This window comes from Galeopterus variegatus, unplaced genomic scaffold (genome assembly GCF_000696425.1).
Source record: "Galeopterus variegatus unplaced genomic scaffold, G_variegatus-3.0.2 Scaffold5910, whole genome shotgun sequence".
Taxonomy (NCBI): Eukaryota; Metazoa; Chordata; class Mammalia; order Dermoptera; family Cynocephalidae; genus Galeopterus; species Galeopterus variegatus.
In genome coordinates, this window is record NW_007732021.1 from 48,675 (window position 1) to 69,518 (window position 20,844).

The 20,844-nt window shown below is 37.7% G+C and overlaps 1 protein-coding gene across 1 annotated transcript in view; it reads left to right on the top strand.

Moving 5' to 3' along the window:
• Positions 1 to 20,844, top strand: part of REPS2 (RALBP1 associated Eps domain containing 2) — a gene marked incomplete at its 3' end in the record, with an annotated part of 123,504 nt that overhangs the window by 36,160 nt on the left and 66,500 nt on the right. Inside the window, exons 5-9 of the mRNA XM_008590179.1 lie at positions 2,924 to 2,987; positions 5,893 to 6,035; positions 11,585 to 11,679; positions 17,865 to 17,934; positions 19,334 to 19,387. Coding sequence (XP_008588401.1) covers positions 2,924 to 2,987; positions 5,893 to 6,035; positions 11,585 to 11,679; positions 17,865 to 17,934; positions 19,334 to 19,387 — 426 coding nt within the window. The remainder of the gene's footprint in view (positions 1 to 2,923; positions 2,988 to 5,892; positions 6,036 to 11,584; positions 11,680 to 17,864; positions 17,935 to 19,333; positions 19,388 to 20,844) is intronic.

Sequence of the window (20,844 nt, forward strand, 5' to 3'; positions counted from 1 at the left end):
AGCGCCGCCGCACTTCCCAAGCGGCGCACTGTAGCAGTGCGCCACCGGGCCGGCCCCTGTTGGTGTCCTTTGAAGCACAGAGTTTTTAATTTCATGATGTCCAGGTTATATTTTTGTTGCTTGTGTTTTGGTGTCATGTCTAAGAAATCATTGCTTAATCCAAAGTCACAAAAATTTACATCTGTACTTTCCTCTAAGAGTTTATAGTTTTATCTGTTATATTGAGGTCTTTGACCCATTTTTGGTTGATTTTTGTATATGGTGTGAGGTAGGGGTTCAAGTGTATTCTTTTGCATGTGGATATCCAGTTGTCCCAGGACCATTTGTTGAAAACACAGCTCTTTCTCCCATTTAATTGACTTGGCATCCTTGTTGAAATTCAATTGACTCTAAATGTGAGGGTTTATTTATTGACTCTGAATTCTATTCCATTGTTTTACATATCTATCCTAATGCCAGTATGCTGTCTTGACCGTTGCAGTAAATTTTGAAATTGGAAAGCGGGAGTCCTCCAACTTTCTTCTTTCAGTTTTATTTGTTTTGATTTCAATTTTTAAGGATTGGGTTTTTAAAATTTAATTTTATACTTATATAAAATATTTACATGGTTCTAAAGTTGGGTCTACAAAACAAGCTATATCCAAAGACATCTCACTTCTATTTCTATCCCCTTTCTCCTATCCCTTCCTTGCCCCTATAGATGACCATCTTTTTAAAAAAAATGATTTACCTGTCTGTTTCTAAAAATAAAAGAAATTATGTGTACATGTCTATCACATATATGTGTGTGTATCCCTATCTTGTCTTAGATAAATGGTAGCATACTATTTATATCTTTTCCATCTTGCTTTTTTGACTTAACAGTATATCCTGGTGATTACTCCATAGTAATATGTAGAGATACTCACTGTTCCCTTTTGTAGCTGTATACTATTAGATTGTGTACTCATTTACTTAGCCAATCCTCTGTTGGGATTATTTCTGGTCTTTTGCTATTACAAATATTTCTGCTGTGAATAGCCTTCTGCATGTCTTTTTATATATGTTTTTCAGTGTATCTGTGGATAAATTGAAAGTGGGATTACTGGATCAAAGGTTAAATGCATATGTGATTTTGTTAGATATTGCAAAATACCCCTCCACTGGAGTTGTGCCATTTTATAATCCCACCAGCATTGTATGAGTGTGCCTTTTTCCCCACAGTCTTGTTATCATAGCATGTTATCTTACTTTTGTATTTTTTCCCATCTGATAGGCAAGAAATCGTATCTTTGTGTGGTTTTAATTTACAGATCTTATGAACAAGGTTGAGTATTTTTTTCATATGGTTAAGAATCATTTGCATTTCTTTTGTGAACTCTCATAGGTCTACCCATTTTTATATATGGTATGTTAACATTTTATCACGTATATATCAATGCTTTACATAGTTGTAGTTTACTGGTCTGAGAGACCGTTTGTAATAAAAAGTCTGAGTCTGTTTTTGACATGTGATTGCTAACAGTTTTTAAGCCTCACCCTCCCTCTTCATCTTCTGTAGCACATGTGGATCCCAGGCAGATCTGGACATGGCTTAAGAGAGCAAGGAAAGTAGACTGGATTGGGGTTTTTATGGAGGTTTGGGGCTGGGGCTGGGATGACGGTTCCAGCGCATGGTTTGACCTTCCTGTCAGCAGTAAAAGAGGGAGCGCTTGGGTTTTCTCCTCAGCTTCTTTCTTTGGCAGGAGGCAGCTAGGCCACAATTGGACTTGTTAGCTGTTGGCTTCCTAATGAGCTATTCCTAACTTCTCTGGGACACTATGGTTCCACAATCTCTCTACTGTTTGAAGGCCAGGCCAGGGCTCTAGCTGTGGGTTTGGATCTAGGGTGCTTTGAAGAAAGGAGGTCAAGGGGCAAAATGAAGAATGAGATGAGGGGAGAATGTCTTTATATCTATAAAATTGCTAGTAAATAGGCTTGCAAGATATTTCTGACAAATGTTTGACAAGATGGATGCATTAGTGACCAAGAGTCATGTGTCAGCATTAGTCCCAGGATACTTTTGGGAAGAAGGCTCATTGGTTTATAGGGTACTTTTGCCTTAGATCCTTACTAATCTATCAGAGTAAAATAAGTCTGCTTTAGGGTCTATTATAATACATTGTTTTAAGGCCAGTTAGAAGACTTGTGATTGCCCTGGAAAGAGTTTTGACTTTTATCAATTTAGAACAGAACTAGGGACTTTGATTTGACTATTCTTTGTTTTAGAATTGAGGCTTTTGGACTGTGAAACTGTGTTGAGAGCTGAAAGCATAAAAAAATTCAATCTCAGTAAGGTCTAACATTTCAAGTGCAGCTGGGACTTGGCAGCTATATAATATGTAAAATGGAATGATTGGCTGATTTCAGTTGATATAGGTAAATTTACAATGAATAAAAAAAGGCTCCTGGATAAGTTTCTCAAAGAACCACTGTGAGATCCTAATCTCACCAAAAATCTTTCCCAAGATGTCTATCTTATCTTTGTGTGGTAGGATTAATGGTGTTAATTTTCTTCTTTTTGTTCAATTTTCTACCATGACTGTGTATTACTTTTCCACCTTTTCATTGTAGGTGCCTGATTTATACTTTAATAATTTTAAAATTTGTCTTTTGAGTTTTTAGTAAAATTTTGCAGATTTTGGTAAAAATGAAGCAGGAATTAATTTATATGATTTGCATTTGTCGTGAGTATTATGTTATTGCTTCTTTTGCCCTATTCTAATTTGTCTGTTTCTATGTCGCTTTAAGGCCCATGATTTATAGTTACTTTGAGGCATAAATATGTTTGTAGTTATATGGTAGAAATTGCTGAATGAAAAAATTGTGATTCATTTGTATATAAATGTAAAAGCTGCTCTAGTTTAAGTAATTAATGGTTTATTTAAACAATGGCTCTTGACAGGTTCTGTAGCCAAGAACTTCTTCACCAAATCAAAGCTTTCCATTCCAGAACTCTCCTATATATGGTAAGTACAGCTAATGACATATAGTATCGTACTATCATGCATACCCATTCTTTAGCTTCTCCTGCCTTTGCATTTTTAAAAGTCTTATTATTATTATTATTTTTTTTAAAAAGTTGACCAGTGAGGGGATCTTAACCCTTGACTTGGTGTGTTGTCAGCACCATGCTCTCCCAAGTGAGCCATGGGCTGGCCCAAAAGTCTTATCTTTTTTATTTTTATTTTTATTTTTATTTTTATTTTTTGTCTTTTTTTTGTCTTTTTCCGTGTCCGGCAACGGATCGCAACCCTCAGTGTTGCCCCCGTACCGGACCGGGGACCGGCAACGGGATCGCAACCCTCGGCGTCGCTCCCGCGCCTCGCTCAGCCCTGAGTGGTGGCAAGAAAAAATGATTTATATTTCCTTATTTATAATCTGTATTTTCACATTTTTATAGTGAGTATATACCGTTTTATAATCACAATGTTTCTTATATAAGGAAGGCACAGGATCGTAAAAGTTGATTATATATACAACTGGTCTAACGCCGCCGCGCTTCCCAAGCGGCGCACTATCCAGTGCGCCACCGGGCCGGCCCAAAAGTCTTATCTTTTGAATGATTTTTTTTAACAGACAAAGAGAGTGAATAGAACCCAGATTTTTGTTTGCTGTGAAGATAAAATAAGTTGTATGAAAATCACAATAACCAATGCCTGTCACATACTGAGCACTATAAATGTTATCTATTATTTTAAAGTAATTTCCTAATTATTATCCCCATCTCAATTCCTTTTCAGTCCAGGCAATTATGGGTATATGAGACTTTCCATCTTGTATATTTTATTTTCAGATTTTCTGCTCAGTGTGATGCAAGTGACCAGAGGACCTTGAAAAGCTATTCTGTATAATGTTTTATAAGGCTGGGTGAACAGAAGGTTCAGGAATATTTTGGAATTAAATTGAATTTGACAATTCTAGCCGCCTCTGAGCTTCATAAATTTGGCTGATGTTTGTCAACTGGGCCCTAATTCAGACTTGCAGCTGCGGCATCCACTGCATCTTGCTGCCTCGCCTGCCACGGCTCTGGCTCCAGAAAGGCTGTGATGGCGTGGCCCAGATGGCTCTATTTGCATTTATGGAAATGCTCAGTGCTGCCGTAAACTCCTGGCTGTGTGTGGGCTAGTTCTTCTCCAGGACTGGCGGGAGATTGTGCTGCTATAAATATGTAATTAAAACATTAGAATATTTATGTAAAGCTTTTTTTATGAGGATTTATCAAAATTATGATAGGCTTTGAAATTGCTTGTCATGTTTTGTGCATCTTATTGGAAAACTTCCAATAATACTCGAACATGTCAATGTATCTGGGCTTCTGAGTTGGGTTTAGGTTCTTTAACAGGATACTCTGGCATGATTTTTTTTTTTTTACAATAAGCTTTATATTAGATTTTAAAGCTGGGGGTAGGGAAATTACCATTTTGAAAAGAAAATAATTTGTTTTGGCAGAATTCCCAGTCTTAACGTTATTGGCATGAGGCTTCCTATCTTTTTGTCAAGACACATCCATGAAAGCCAAATGGCATTCTCTCCATCCAGTATTTAGAGTGGTTCTCTGACTCCTCACCATTGAGAGCGGCTGTTTTAGGGCTGGTGCATTCTAAATTGGAGGAGGCAGAATAGGATGTGAATGGTCCAAAGGAAAGTTAATGGAGCTCACCTTAGAGATATTTTTTCTTTCCAATAGTAACAACTTTCTAGTACATTTTTGTATCTCTATGCTTGTCCTAATACAGGTATACTTGTCTCTGTACACGTAAGAGATAGTTGAGCTTTTGGGGTCTTAATTACTTTGGCAAATAGGTTTCTTTTGTGCCAAGTAAATAGGTCTGTGTCTTTGAGTGGGAAACAATGACTGAAGTGAAGATAAGCCTTTTCAGGACTCTCCCTTTCTTCCTTTTCATCTTATCTGGTTCCAGCCTTTTCTAATTGCTAGTTTTATCTTAAAACATAATTCAGTCAATATTTATTGAGCTTACTTATATTTTCCCAGGAGGGAATTCTCAAGCAAAGGACAATTTGATACAAAAATTTATATGACTTGAAAAGTTCGTTTTCTCTTAAAGCTAAAATATGAACTGCTAATTTCTGTGCTCTGGGTAAACTGCATAATGGCTGGGACAGCTGTAAAATGGCTGGGTCCACCCTTCCTTTGCCTGTTTGGAGCACCAAGTCCTGGCTCTTCACACCACATAGACCGCACTTATTGACTGTGGAGCTATCTGTGGAATTCTGGCCTTCATTTTTCTTTTTGTGCTATAAAGTCATCCCTCAGTATCAGCGGGGCATTGGGGGTGTGGGGGTGTGGGGATGTGGGGATTGGTTCTAGATCACCCTGCAGATACCAAAATCCATGGATGCTCAAATCCTTGACATAAAATGGCGTAGTATTTGCATGTAAACTACATGCATCCTCTAGTATACTTTAAATCATTTCTAGATTACTTATAATACCTAATACAATGTAAATGCTATGTAAATAGTGGTTATATTGTATTTTTTAAATCTGTATTTTTATTGTTGTATTGTTTTTTTGGAATATTTTCTATCTGTGGTTGGCAGAATTTGCAGACGCAGAAGCCTGACTGTAGTTTCTTGTCTCATGTCCTCAGTGTTGTAAAACAGACCAACCAGAGAACCTGAAGAATTTAAATTTTAATTTATAAAATGCTGTTGATGCCAGTGCTGTCTGTCGATCAGTATTTTTTTTCTGAGTGGTACCTTGAGATTTCAAATGAGCTTGACCAGGAGGGTTTGGAGACTCTGTAGGGCCACCACCAGAGAGCCTGGGAGTTGTGTTTGCATGCTTGAGGCTGAGTAACCTTTCCTCTAAGTCCTGTGGTAGGTACTCATGACATTTGTTATATTTAGGGAACTTAGTGATGCTGACTGCGATGGAGCCCTGACCCTGCCTGAGTTCTGTGCTGCGTTTCATCTCATTGTGGCCCGGAAGAACGGCTACCCGCTACCTGAGGGTCTGCCTCCAACTCTGCAGCCAGAGTACCTGCAAGCAGGTAAGGCCTCATCATAAATTGTAAACCTTAGGCACTTTCCATCCGGACCTTATAAGAACTTTTGTCTCTTAAAATGGTGTTCAGACACTTTGGGGAGACCTTGCTATCTACAGTTATTTTTCTTTAACCAATATTAATTAGACTTTTGTGTCTCATAATGTGAGTAATAGGGCTGATCTGCATAAGTGTGAATCATCTGTTATTCCCATAAATCCTCACAAAAATTTAGTGCCCTCTGGATTGCTTTGAACCAATGTCGTTGAATCTTTCGTGACAATTGTGGAATAGGCAAGTACTGAATCTCCCAGCTGATATGAAATGAAGAGGAAGATCTTGAAGAGCCAAGTGATGACTCAGCATCTTTGGCACATCCCAGTGTCTCTAACTGGCCTTAGGTAATAGAATGGGATAGAACTCTTATACCTAATCAAAAGGTTTAAAAATTACATGCACTGTAATGTGCAAAATGCTGTAATGTTAGATGTACATGACGAATTTTTATATATGTATGTACCTATGTAAATATAATCAGATAAAGATACAGAACATTCTAGCACACCAGAAGGTTGGAATAGAACTCTTTCTGTCTTTCTCCTTAATAAAAGTCACCTCCACACTACTGTTTTGAATCCTTTGGACAGTAAAGAGTCTTGGTGAATCCAATATTTGTATCACTTCCTTCAGAAGATTGTAAAAAAAAAATAATAGTGTCTCTTACCTTTTCAAATGCAGTGGGCACTGGTCTGATTTCCATTATTCAGTGAATAATGTAGTTTCCATTGAAAGGGTCCAGAAATAGCTGGTGCTTTCAACAACTTTCTCACTTTTTAGAGAAGGGCCCTTGCAAAAAATGAGAGCCTAGTCATGGGTGATTATTGGCAAGAGGGAGCAGTGCCTAAAGAAACTATAATTACTTATAGATCTCTGACTCTGTTAAACAAAAAGTCAGTCATTTTCTGTATTAGGTAGTGAGGGGGTAGGGTCTCAAACAAAAGGAAGAGACCAAGTCTGTGGCTGGTGCCAGTGACAGGTAAACATGTTGGAGGAAGAGTGACCCATTCTGGGATCTTCCTCAAATGCCCCCATGAAATGTATGAAGGGAAGAGTTCAGAGAGCAAAAACTACTACTAATTTCAGGGCTTGGAGTTTGCTAATAACAGTTGCTTTCTGCCTATGGCAGGCTGTAACTCTAGCCTGCTAATCTTCTTTAGGGGCTGGGGAAGACGCTCTTGGGTCCCAAAGAATTAGCTTGCAATTGGGAAGCATGGTAGACTGCTCTCATTCCTTTCTGGTGTCTATCTGTCTGTCTTTCTCTTTCTGTTTCTCCTGGATTGAAGCAAAGAAGCACTGACAATTCTGGGGCTATCCTGATGACTGCATGGCTTCCATTACCAAGGCAGTGCAGGGTCGTAGAGGAACCCCTTCTCTTGGGAGTAGAGCCACATGGGGCTGTTTTCTCTCTAATTGGGATTAATGGGGGGCCAAAGGGTCAGTGTATTAGTCTTTTTTGTGTTGCTGTAACAAAATACATGGAACTGGGTAATTTATAAGAAAACCAAATTTATTGCTTACAGTTTCTGAGGCTGGGAAGTCCAAAGTCCATGTGGTGGTGGCAACAGTGACCCAGAGGTATCACATTGCACGATAGTGGAAGCAGAGAAGAGAGTAAGAGAGAGAGAAAGACAGTTTCTCCTCTTCTCCCAAAGCCTTCAGAACCATGCCTCTGACCACCATTTTTAATCCATTCACTACTGCATGGTCCTACAATCCAATCACCTCTTCAGGGCTCCACCTTTCAATTACCATAATAGGATTTCCCACCCTCTTTACAGTCACAGTGTTTCTAATACATAAAACTTGGGGGACACAATTCAATCCACTATAGTCAGGGTCTGCTCCAGAGTTGTTTAGTTATATTTAATAGCTTCACCGTTTCTTCTTTCAAGCCCTGGGAAGAGTCTTGAGTAAGCTCATCTCCCATGCCCACACTTAATGTTGATTAATGGTGTTTTATTGTTATTGTTTGGATGCCAGATGGTCATGGAACCTATGCCACGTGTCATGACTCCTTATCTGAGAAGTCACTTCGTAGGTGACCAAGTGTTTTGTGGACTGTTTCAAAAGTCACTGATATAATTTTTAGAAATCTGAATGCCCTGAGCTGAAGTTCGTTAACAGAAGAGAACTAACTTCTTGATTCCTTTACTGCTGAAAATGGCTCTTTTTGACTTGCTTTTTCAGTAGAGGGGAGTCTGTAAGAAAGAGTGCCAATCAAGAGGCACCTCCCTTCACTTGAAATGAAGCCCCTGGTTTCTTCCTGGTCTTTTATGGAGACTGTCAGCACGCATTGATACAGAAACAACTGAATAATCCACCGCATACCCTTAAATTAAACAAAAATTGCACATCATTTCCAGGACTTGTGGGATTAATCTTAAATAATGATTATATAGTGTTAACAGAAAACATGAGGACCTCATAAAACCACATCAAACTCAGTGACTAGACAAACCCTGGGGGTTTTAACAGTTAATTTTAAAATGCCTTATCACCCATGTTTATCTTTGTATGAAGCTCATGAAAATGGCCAGAACCATCTAGGTCTTCCCTGTGCTTTTAGAGTCTTTGTAAAATATGAGTGGTGCTGTTTATTTTTTTTTATTCACTTTTATGGCATCCCATTTAGCTTTTTAAAAAAATGTTCTGACATTTTTCTAATTGATCTATATTCATTTTGTAAAAAAATCTAATCCAGTTTTCAACAAGATTGGTAACGAGTATAAATATGGTTAATACCACTATGCATTCAAAACTATACAAGCTTGTTTTCAATAAAATAATAAAACAAATTGTATCTGATGCCGTTTTACTTGTACTTACAGAAATAGTCCCTTTCCCCTAACAGTCAAAATTAAAGAACAGAGTTGGAAGTTTAAGTTGGATTATTTGGTGCTTACCCATGAGCCTTTTGATATTTTCATGTCTAGGTGACTGCTTGAATTCTGGTAGAAATTTTTGCTGTATAGCTTGTTTAAAAAAATATTTGAGTACTTACTATGTGAGAGCCACTGTGTTATTCTCTGTGGTCAGAATGCTGTATAAAACCGAGTTCCTACTCTCATGGAACTTGTGGGCAGTTAGAGGATAGATGTTAAATAAACTCACAAACATATCATTGGAGCCAGCGATAAGTGCTATGAAGAAGTACAGGTGCAGCAAGAGAGTGCATGACGTTAGGGAAGATTTCCTTAAATATTTGAGTTGAGATGTGAAGGATGGGCTAAGGACTAGTGGATGAAGAAGGGCGAAGAGAGGTTCCTGGGAAGAGTGGGCTCTGGGGAGAGGAGATAGCAGGTATGCTGGAGAGGCACTGAGAGGGGGTTTGGAGCACGGGGGGAATGGAAATTTCAGGCCACAGTGGTTAGAGTGCATAGAGCGGGAGATAAAGGGGCTAGAATGAGGCTGAAGCGGAAGGTGGGGAACACATTGTGGGCAGTAACTGTGACCTATCGTAGGCAGGGAAGTGACACAATCAGATTTGCTGTTTGAAATGATTGTGCTGGTTGTCATCCAGAGAACAGGTTTTGAGGGGCAAGGACGGAAACCTGAAGACTAAGTTGTGGAAGCAGTCCAGTCTGGAGCGTCAGGGGGCTTGCACTAGGGAGGTGACAGTGGTGATGGAAAGATGTGGACACATTGGAGAGAGGTTTAGCAGTTAATTGATGACATCTGTAGTTTTCTATGCATCAAGACCCCTCGTGATAAGGCATTAGTTGTGTAATTCTTCTCAGAGCACTGCTTGGTAGACTAGAAAGAGAAATTTTATATTGGTTAAAATTGCTCTTGGGGCTGGATTGAGGAATGGCGCTTTGAAAGGTGTGTTGCTGAGTTTTTACCGAGGAAACAGACCAGCAAGTGTGGTCAGAAAAGTCACCAGGGCCTGCAGTTTGTCCGTTTAATATTAATGTTAAATTCTGACCAGAGTAAGCAAATGAAAAAATTAAGGTGCTTGCACTCATCTCCATGTGGTAGCCGATAGTCTGCCAGTACTGTACTGCGGAGGAATGTCAGCATTTCAATCCCTGGTGGGGATGTGAGGGTGGGGAAAGATTAAAAACAATGCCAATTACTTTTCACCTTTGATTCAAACGTTTTTTTTAAAACATTGCATTAAAATTTGATTTTCTAATATCTTGTCTTAACAGATATGATTTGTAGCTTCTGTTTATTATCTACCCCAATCTGCTTTTCTTCTTCTGAATATTGACAAATTTTCTAGTGGTTGAAATATTTCTTTCTCAATTACTTTGTGACAGATTGGTGAAGCAGAATTTGCTTCTAAGAATTAGCCTGGGTATTAAGTAATTAGCTTACCAAGCAGCATGATTTTTCTTCATGCTAATTCACTCAGCTACCCAACTAACAGCCCTTGTCACTGTTGTACGTTGGAAGAAACTCACATTATTTCCTTGTTGTAAATCAGCAAGAATTTATGCTCCTATTTTTGTCATTCTTGCTATCCAAAAAGATAAATATTTTGTAGTTATCTTGGGCACACATCATTATAAGATCTTACCTGTTTATTTCCAACAAGAGCTAAAATGAAGTATTTCCTTAGTTAATGTTTATAGTATTCAAAATATCACTATAGGGCCGGCCCGGTGGCGCACTGGATAGTGCGCCGCTTGGGAAGCGCGGCGGCGCTCCCGCCCGAGGGTTCGGATCACACGCACCCAAAAAAAGCTAGTAGGGAAACTTGCCAGAATTTGAACCCAGATCTGCCAAAACTCCAAAGTCAGACCATAATTGTGTCTCCCAGTGTGTAAATATCTATCAAATACTTTGTGCACATGTGTGAACATGCCAAACTTTGAATGATTTAAGTATAACCTGTATTTTAATACTTAGGACAGCATCATAAAATTAATTTCTAAATGAATATTGAAATTTATCCAGTTTCTATGTTTAGCAATTGGTGTTAATTTACCTCTCATAAGTGCTAGAAAGGTTCTACAATACCTCCTCCAGCCCTTTTATACTATTCAAGCTTTTTATTAGCCCTAATGTTGATTGCCTTCCCAGGGCAAAAAGACAAAAACAAACAAACAAACAAACAAAAAAATATCACTATAGTTATTACTTTTAAAAATTGTGCTAATAGCATAGTTAAACTTTACATATTGTGATAATAATGGTTAATGTGGAAGACAACTACTGTGCTCTGACACGAAGTGCTAAGAGCATGTACCCTTCAGCTGTGCTGCTGGGAGTTCAAATCCTTGCTCTTCTATTTACCAGCTGTTTGACCTTGAATAAGTTGCTTAACTTCCCTGTTCTTCAGTTTCATCAGTTATAGAATGGGGATGATAAAAATACTGGGGTGTATATGTAAAGAGTTTAAAAATACTACCTCAACATGATTAGTGCCATAAATAGTATTAGGAGCTAGCTGATTTTGTTGTTATGTTTAACAAGCACAGAAAAACTGATGGGAAACACCACTGTAGACATAGTAAATATTCTTATGTATTCTTTTTGCTTCTTCTTAGCTTTTCCTAAGCCCAAGTGGGAGTGTGCATTATTTGATTCTTATTCTGGGTCAATGCCGGCAAACCAACAACCCCGTGACTTGAATCGGATGGAGGTAAAAGATCTTCATATGTTAAATAAATATGGAATTAAATCCATTAGCTTATGTTCTTTACAAACTCTGGAGATGAACTTTTATAAAATTTTCTCTTTATACTTGGTAATTACTCTGAAGCTAAGCCTTTCCAATCTAGATACTAGATGTATCTGTAATTATTTTTTTCTTTTCTCCCTAAAACTAGATTTGGTTAAGTAAATAACATAGTCTCTTGATCTTCTGGAGGTAAAATTTAGGGACAGCCAAACTGTACTAGAAAATGCTTAGCCAAGTTATTTACTTTAACCAAGCTTTAATGTCACCTCTCCCCCAGGGTGACGGAGATGGAGACTCAAAGGATTACTCAAAGCCCGTTTTTCCTGAGCAGTGAGAGGCCCAAAGGGGTTAAATCCCACGAAACGACTTCTTCAAGAGAGAGGAATTTCTGGGAAATGACCCCAAATCAAGGCTTTTCTCGGTTTTTTATTGTGCAGGCAAAAAGTTACAGAAAAGAACACAGGTGGTTAATCAGTCATAGTGAAAACATAAACAAACTGGCTACATAACAATTTTCATTAATGCAGGTGCAACTTAAAAATAGTTTAAGCAATTTACCATCAAAGGAGTCATAAAACTAAGCTATGTGACATACAAAAGAACCAATGAGATAATCGTTATGGCAACACTTAGTTCCCTAGGAAACTTAGAGAAGCAGTTGAAGGTGAAATGTGGAATCAGCCGCTAATTGGCAGAGTAGCCTTGAAGCTTTCAGTACACACATTTTCCCATAATTAGGTTTAGCTGCACCAAGGGCATCTGCCCTTAGAGCAAGCACTTATGCTGCGTTACAATTCTCATATCCCCACCAGAGACTTTTTAGTTCTGTGAAAGTCTTCTGTTTTTTCCCAAGCTTGGCATTTCTATGTGCAATACTGAAAGGTTAGGTTCTTCCTCAAACTACAAGGCTTTGGCCTTGCTAAAACTATGCTACAGCCTAAACTAAAGGGCTTTATCCCTTCTAATAGCTAAGGACTGTGGTCCTACTAAGATAAAGATCCTACTAAGCTACAGTCTGATCTAAGTACTGTGGTCCTTCTAATCTAAGGGCTGTGGCCCTACTAAGGTAAAGGTTAAGGTCCTGTGAAATACATGCGCTTTATTAATGTTAGTACCCTCTATACTTTAATTCCCTAGTAAACAATTTAAGTTGTATTTTTAGTAGCTGGGCATTAACACAGAGAAGAGGTTGAGAACTAAGCATGAGGGCCCCAAATCACATTTGAAGCTCCCTAGGGTTTTTAGCTTTTGGACCAAATGAGGACTGATTTGGATAATCCCCAGAAGAAACTTGAAGAATTCCCATAATGTTGGGCCATTGATAGAAGGGCTTAGCCAAATGCTTAGTGATCCTTAGCTATTGATTAATAAATAGAAATTGTTATGGTTATTGTTATCATCATCGTTATGATAACTTTTGATACCTGCTGTTCCCTTAAAAAAGAGAAAACATGGAAATGTTTAATAAATGGAGGTTTATTCACAGACTCCCATTCAAGTCACCTGACCCTAGTTGAAACCATTGCAAGGATAGAAGACAAAGGCGGGATACAGGGAAATGTCTTTAATTCCTTGTGACTATGTGATCACTTACTCTCTTGCGTGGAGCTCTGGTGCCTACGGTGTGCGATATGGATTGATTTCCTCCTGCTCCCCTGTGGGCTGGTCAAGCCTGCCTCTCCAGTGCTCCCTCAGATTCACATCTCTCTGGGCTGCTCTGCCACTCTTTGTTTGAGTTGTAGGCTTCATGGTACTTTCCTCAACAGATTTCTACTCATGAGAAAAAGATATAAATAAAAGGAAGATTTCAGGAAGAGTGATAGATGTGCATTTGAAGAATTTTGGTTTTTTAAATGTCTTTTTCTGCAGAATGCATATGATGAAAGCAGATATAATAGTTTGCTGCTTTTCATGGCCCTCAGTTTACTTTGGGGCTTCTGGCAGTGTCTGGAGAGGTTTTTCTATCAAGCAGGGATCGATGCCCCTATAGCTGTCTGACACAGTTGCCTTGGTTTTTTTGTTTGTTTTTTTGCTGTGATCTCTCTGCTTGTGTAAAATTGAGTTTGTTAGGTGAGTTTTTAAAAAATGTCCTTGTTCTTTTCGTAAACGTATTGTTCCAACTTACCATGATATTAGATGGTCTTCGCCCTTCAGAGACAAATACTGAATTATTTTTTTTTGTAGAAATTATGTTGCTGACTCATGTTGCTTTCCCCACGTAGTCATTTTCTCATCTGTCTAAAAAGAAAGAAGAGCAAATACATAGGTGGTCATAATGTCTGTTTTACACACACACACACACACACACACACACACACACACACACACACACACACACACTGATATTCTTAATGATATTATGTATGTTCACTTTATGGATGTTATTATATATAGCTGGTTTTATATACTTTTGTATACGTTAACTGGCTTCTATGGGGAGGGAGGTGTTAGAAGCTACCTAGGCTCCCCCCGCCCCCCACTCTGTTCAAACTTCTAAGAAAGCAAAACCATGACAACAAAAACCTCCTTTCCAACCAAATTGTTATTTTTGAGAGTGGAGCATTTTTATTTAGATAATGAATGTAGTAAACAATTCAAGGACAAAGTAATAGAATTAATTGATGGATGGTTTGGCCATTTAAGAAATACGAGGGTTCTTCAAAAAGTTCATGGAATGATTCGTATTATCTTTCAATTCTATTTTTTTTTTTTTTAAAGATGAGCGGTAAGGGGATCTTAACCCTTGACTTGGTGTTGTCAGCACCACACTCTCCCAAGTGAGCCACGGGCCAGCCCTCAATTCTATTTTTAAATGGTCTCTTTGAAGTACCTTAGTATAGGTCGTATTTTTAATAGCTAACGATTAAATATTTCACATTTGTCTAAACTGTTGCTCATTGTTCTTTCTATCAGCATTTTAATCTATCTCAAATGCATGGAGTTTACGTAGGTTTTAGTACCAGACCTGAGAGTGATGACTTGAGTATAGGTGTTTGTGTTGTGAACGAAGCCGTAGCTGATTTAGGTCTCAGGTCATGAGAAGTTTGCTTAGTAGTACATCTTTTTCTAAAGACAGCAGAGCTGTAATCATTGTACTTATTTCCGTCAAGAATTATGGATTATAATTTCAGGTATACTCTTCTTTAGCAATATTATATTAGTGGGTTCCTTTCTTTTTTAAAACAGCTCTATTAATGCATAATTCACATACCATACCCATTTAGAGTGCACAATTAAGTGGTTTCTAGTACTTGTATATTATCAGAGTTGTTCAACCATCACTACCATCTAATTTTATAACATTTTCATCCCCCCAAGGAGAAACCATATATTCATTAAGTCACTCTCTATTCCTCCCTTTCTGCCAGCCTTTGAAAATCTCTAATCTATTTACTGTCTCAGTATTTGCCTATTCTGGACATTTCATATAAATGGAGTCATATAGTATGTGGTGTTTTGTGACTGGCTTCTCTCATTTAGTATAATGTTTTTGAGGTTCACTCATGTTATAGCATGTATTAGTATTTCATTCCTTTTTATTGCTAAACAGTATTTCATTGTATGGACATGCCACATTTGTTTGTCTGTTCATCAGTTGATGGGCATTTGGGTTGTTTCACTTTTAGCCATTATAAGTAATGCTGCTGTGAACACACATGTAGAAATTTTTGTGTGAACATATATTTTCAGTTTTCTTGGGCATATACCTAGGAGTGGAATTGCTGGATTGTATCATAACTGTGTTTAACTTTTTGAGGAACCACCAAACTGCTTTCCAAAACAGCTGCACTATTTTACATTCCCTCACCAGCACTGTATGCGAGTACCAATTTCCCCACATCCTTGCTAACTTGTTATTGTTTGTCCTTTTGATTTTAGCTGTCCTAGTGGAATGAAGTAGTTATCTCATTATGGTTTTGATTTGAATTTCCTAATGACTAATGATGTTGAGCATCTTTTCTCAGGCTTATTAGCTGTTTGTATATTTCTTTGGTGAAACATCTCTTTAGATCCTTTGTCCATTTTTAAATTGGGTTATTTGTTATTGAATTGTAAGTGTTCTTGTGCTTTTGGTGTCATATCTAAGAAACCATTGCTTAATACACGAACATGATGATTTACTCCCATGTTTTCTTCTAAGAGTTTTGTGATTTTAGGTCTTACATTTAGATCCATGATCCATTTTGAGTTAAGTTTTGTGTATGTTCTGAGGAAGGGGTCCAACTTTATTTTTTTTATGTAGATGTCTAATTGTCTTAGTGCCATTTATTGAAAAGACCATTTTTTTCTGATTGAATTGTCTTGCACCCTTGTTAAAAATCAATTGACTGTAAATGTAAAGGTTTATTTTAGGATTTTCAGTTCTATTCCATTCATCCATATGTTTATGATTATGCCAGTACTACACTGTCACAATTACTGTGACTTTGTGGTTAGTTGTGAAATTGGAAGGGTGAATCCCTTTAACTTTGTTCTTCTTTTTCAAGAATATTTTAGCTATTCTGGTTCCTTTACATTTCCACATGTAATTCAGGACAAACTTGTCAAATTCTGCAAAAAACAAACAAACCAAAAAAAAAAAAAAAAAAGAGAGAGAGAGGAATTGCACTGAATCTGTAGGTCAATTTGTAGAGTATAGCTATCTTAATTATATTGTCTTCTGACCCATGAACATGGGATGGCTTTCCATTTATTTAGATTTTTAATTTCTTTCAACATTTTTGGGAGGATCTTTTTATCTACATTGTATACACCTACATCATTGTCTTCTCCAGTGGGGTCTGATTTATAATCCAGGCAGGAGAAGACAAAGAAATGCACTGTTAAGATGCGTTGTCTATCCTATTGGAGGTAGTAGACTTTCAACAGGAAATTATATCTGGAGGCTTCATTGTGTTGCCAAGAATTACCTGACCGAGGATTGTTAAATCCTAGGTCAAGTTACCACCAAGTAGTACTGGAACTTCATTCTTTGGAACAGTTTAAAAACAGAAGTATTGTTTATCTTTCTTGGGTTGTTTGGGTTCCAAGAGGTAATCCAGTGAACATTTTGGAGCACCAGACAGCTAGCTCCAGGAATTTATTCTCTGTCCTTTAAGTTTTTAAATTTATCTTTATTTGATGTTTAAAATATAAAGAATATCAAAAGGCAAACGGTGACAAGTTCTCCTCCTATCCCTTTACCTCACCTACCAAGTCACCCTTTAATTCTTACACAGTATATCTTTCCAGAGTTTGCATATGTAAATAAAGCAAATATGAATATATATTATTCTTTAATTCCATTTTATCAGAGGCCTTAGAGTGTATATTTTTTCCAGCTTTATTGAGGTATAATTGACAAATAAAAATTATCTATTTACGATGTTTTAATATATATGTACATTGTGAAATGATTACCACAATCCAGCTAATTAACATACTCATCACCTCACATAGTTACCTTTTTTTTTTTTTTTTTTTTTTTTTTGGTGATGAGGATAGTTAAGATGTACTCTCTTGGCAGTTTTTAGGTATACTATACATTATTATTAACTATGTATAGAGTGCATGTTAATTGAGAGTTCATAAGAAATAAATTTATAGTAAGTAGATTTTAAACAATTTTAAAGTAATTCATACTTGATTGGTTTGGGTTTTCTTCATATTAGTATAAGTGAGGACTTCCCCCATATGTGAGTTAAGAGAAATCTCGATCTGTTCATTAATAAAATTCTCTTATTCCACAACAGGGAGGCTAATTTTAATCAGGGTTGGACACCTTCTGTATGAGAGATCCTGGCAAATATACTCACTTGTCAGAACCTCTCTCTGCATATGAAAAAGTACATAAAGGGCAGGTTTATTCTTGGCTGAATGGACAAATGCTATGCAATTCTCTGATTGAATCCCAATCTGGATTCAGATTTAATGTATGATCTATACATATTCCTTGATCTGAATCATTATTTTTTCCTCTGTGTAAAAATTTCAATACAAATTAACTTATACCACATTGGGAACCTAAAAAAAATAGTGTTAAATGTCAGGGTTTACTGAAGACAGAAATGTTGGCAAGTAGTAGCTTTTAAGACATATTCATCGTATGTATACATCACTTAATTTCTATTCCAACCTGTATAATTCATTTGCTTTTCTTTTCCAAGAAGACATCTGTTAAAGACATGGCTGACTTTCCTGTCCCTACCCAAGATGTGACTGGTGATGACAAACAAGGTATGAAAAGAATGTGTTTTCTTCCTTTTAGGACATTCTGCCTTTGTTTCCTTATCCACTTCTCTTGGAATGGCTGGCTTCTAGAGCATATGAGGACAGTTCTCAGTATATAAACACATTTGGGTAGATTAAGTAGTTCAAATTATTGTCATAAAACTATAGTTCACAAAGTGGCAGCCAGAGCTCGAGTGTCTAAAGCCCTCCAACTCATTGGCCCCTTGGTCACTGCTGACCCTCAGGCTATTCTGATACTTCACATTGGAATCTGATTGTATGAATTAGGAAATGGCTGGGAGCTGAAAGAATTGAGAGCGTAACATCTTGTGTTGGCAGATGTGATTCCTAGAAGGTAATCTCAAGGTAAATACACATTTGCACACAGGTCCAATCCATGAGGAAGTCATCTTCTGGACAGAGCTTATGTCCCTGGGCTTTATCTGTTTCTCAGTAGCTTTGTGGGGGTGTGGGGGTGACGTGGAGCCCAGCTACAATTTGCCTGTCTTACTGGGTTTCTGAGAAGCAGTGACCTGGGAATATCTAGCAGCATAGGAGGGACCCTCTCTCCACTCCCTATACTTAGTATAATGCTTTATAATCTACTAGGTCCTTCCTCATACACTGTCTTATTCATTCCTCACAAAACTGAATGGAGGCCGGTATGTTTTATCACCTAAAATTTAGAGATGAGTGAATTGAAGTTTAGGAATTTGCTTAGTAAGAAAACGATCTGGGAGAAGAACCGGTATTCTCTCTGTTATCTCATACTAATTCATTGTTCATGAATGAGAATCTGAAGTGACTAAAAATCAGCAAAGCTACTTTAGTCTTTATTTTTGAGACCTGTCATTGATTCAGCCTTGTAAGGGGGTTAAACATGAAAAGTAAGTTTTCCATTAAGAAACAATAATTGCATGCTCTCTAAATACTTGCTCAGGAGAGGCAGGTGGAACTGGACATTTCAGCAGCAGGTACGCTGATTACTCTCCTAAGTGGTGTATCTTAGCGTTAATTGCACAGTTGAACAACTGGGTGAGCTCTAAAAATGTGGAAACCTGGGTTTTACTCCCAGAGATTGTCATATCATTTGTCTGGATGTCAGGAATGAAAGAGGGGGAAATTCCTGATACTTCCTAGTAATACTTCTCCTAGCCACTAGAGGCGCTGTCTCTGGAAAGTTGAAAACACATCTTTGCTCTCTGTAGAAGAACCTGTTTTCATATGCTACAGGGTTGTTATTGTTTTAGTAAATGCTATAGCACCTTTTAGAGGTTACCAGGTTTGTACTCTTTTTGTAAGAGATGACTAGGATTCTTTGTTTAATGTAATGTGCCTCAGAAATAAAATTTTACAAATTTTTCTTTTTCTTTCTTGTCCTTTAAAAACAAAACAAAACTGCTAGCTTTGAAAAGTACTGTCAATGAAGTCTTACCAAAGGATGTGTCCGAGGACCCAGGTAGGAGAAAACCATTTTGATATATTTTCTATGTAATTATTTCTAATTTTAATAAAAACAGTTTCAGTGAGTAGAAGATTGCTACCTCTGTGACAGTGTGTCTGTTTCTCTCTGAATAGTTGTCTTGTGTTTTGTTACAAGGAAACCTTTTGTCTTTTTATCCTTTCCTTCTTTTCAGGTATGAGAAGAGGGTGATTTCTTTTTAAATTCTGAATTTAGGTTTTACTGAAAGGATCCCTCAGTGTGAATTTAGGGACTTATTAGTCAGTGTAAAATTGAGAGGGCTTGGAGTTGAGATGATTTCAATAAGCCGTTGTGGTTTCTGTGTAGAGTTAGGAACTAGTGGGGTAGATCAACTGGAGGCTCAGAGTTGATATTTTCCATTTCCAAAGCAAATCCTCCAAATATTTCCATTATACTTCACCACCCAGAAGGCAAGTATATGTGCTTATACATGGAGTAGATTCCGAGAAGAAAAATAAAAGTTGTGCTTGTCTGGTTTCTTGGAGAGTCAGAAGTGTGTCTGTAGAACCGTGGAGAATGGCTGGGCCTGTGTCCTCAGCTATCTTTTGATGGAGCCACCAATGAAACCAAGATGAACCTAGTAAAAAAACAAAGTGGCTACGGAAGGCATTACTATTTGGAGCTCTGGTTATGAGGACATTCTCTTTTACTGTCATCTCTCTTGCATATTTAATAAGTAAATCATGTTTGTTGTGATTAGCTAGCTACCACCCCAGGCTTATTTGTTTAAAGTTGGAACAGAGGATTCAGTATAACATTGAGGTTTATGCTGTGGTATAGTATTTTCCAAACACCAAGTTCATAAAAGATTTAAAAGTAGGAGGGGTAGAGGGGGGTGTTAGAGGAAGGAGGGAGAGAAGAAGTGGGGTGGGGGAGAGAGAGAGAATATGGGTAAGAATATATGATTAATTTTAGTCATGGAGGCCTGAAAGTCTGTATTTTTAGGCCTCTCCTCAGGTGATTCTGGTGTGCAGCGTGTTTTGGGAACCATTACCTCTAGAAGGCAATACTGCAAATAGGAAATTAAGATTGTAGATCAGTCATGACTCCAAAAGTGGTGGGAATTCCCAAGCCTAATTCTGACTTTTGAAACTGATTTGGATTCATTCATTGCAGGGGGAAAGTGCTCTCTTTGTGTAGGCCAAATGCCTGAGGTCAGTTCGTTACAGCTGTAATTTCTGGAGCTAAAATGGATGCATTCCAGCTTATGACAACTTCATGTTATGGTATTAGTAAAAGCTATTTAAATTTGGAGTGTTAAATTGGTGCTTTTCCAACAGCCTTTGAGGATCATAACTCTGTTTTTTCCCAGGGATTTTAGCATGAGATCAAGTGTTCTCTGGGGCATGAGCTTTAGATCTCATTTTTAACATTCCTCTGTTGACTAGGACATGACATCACCAAACAAAACCTAACAGGTGTGCTGTGGTGCA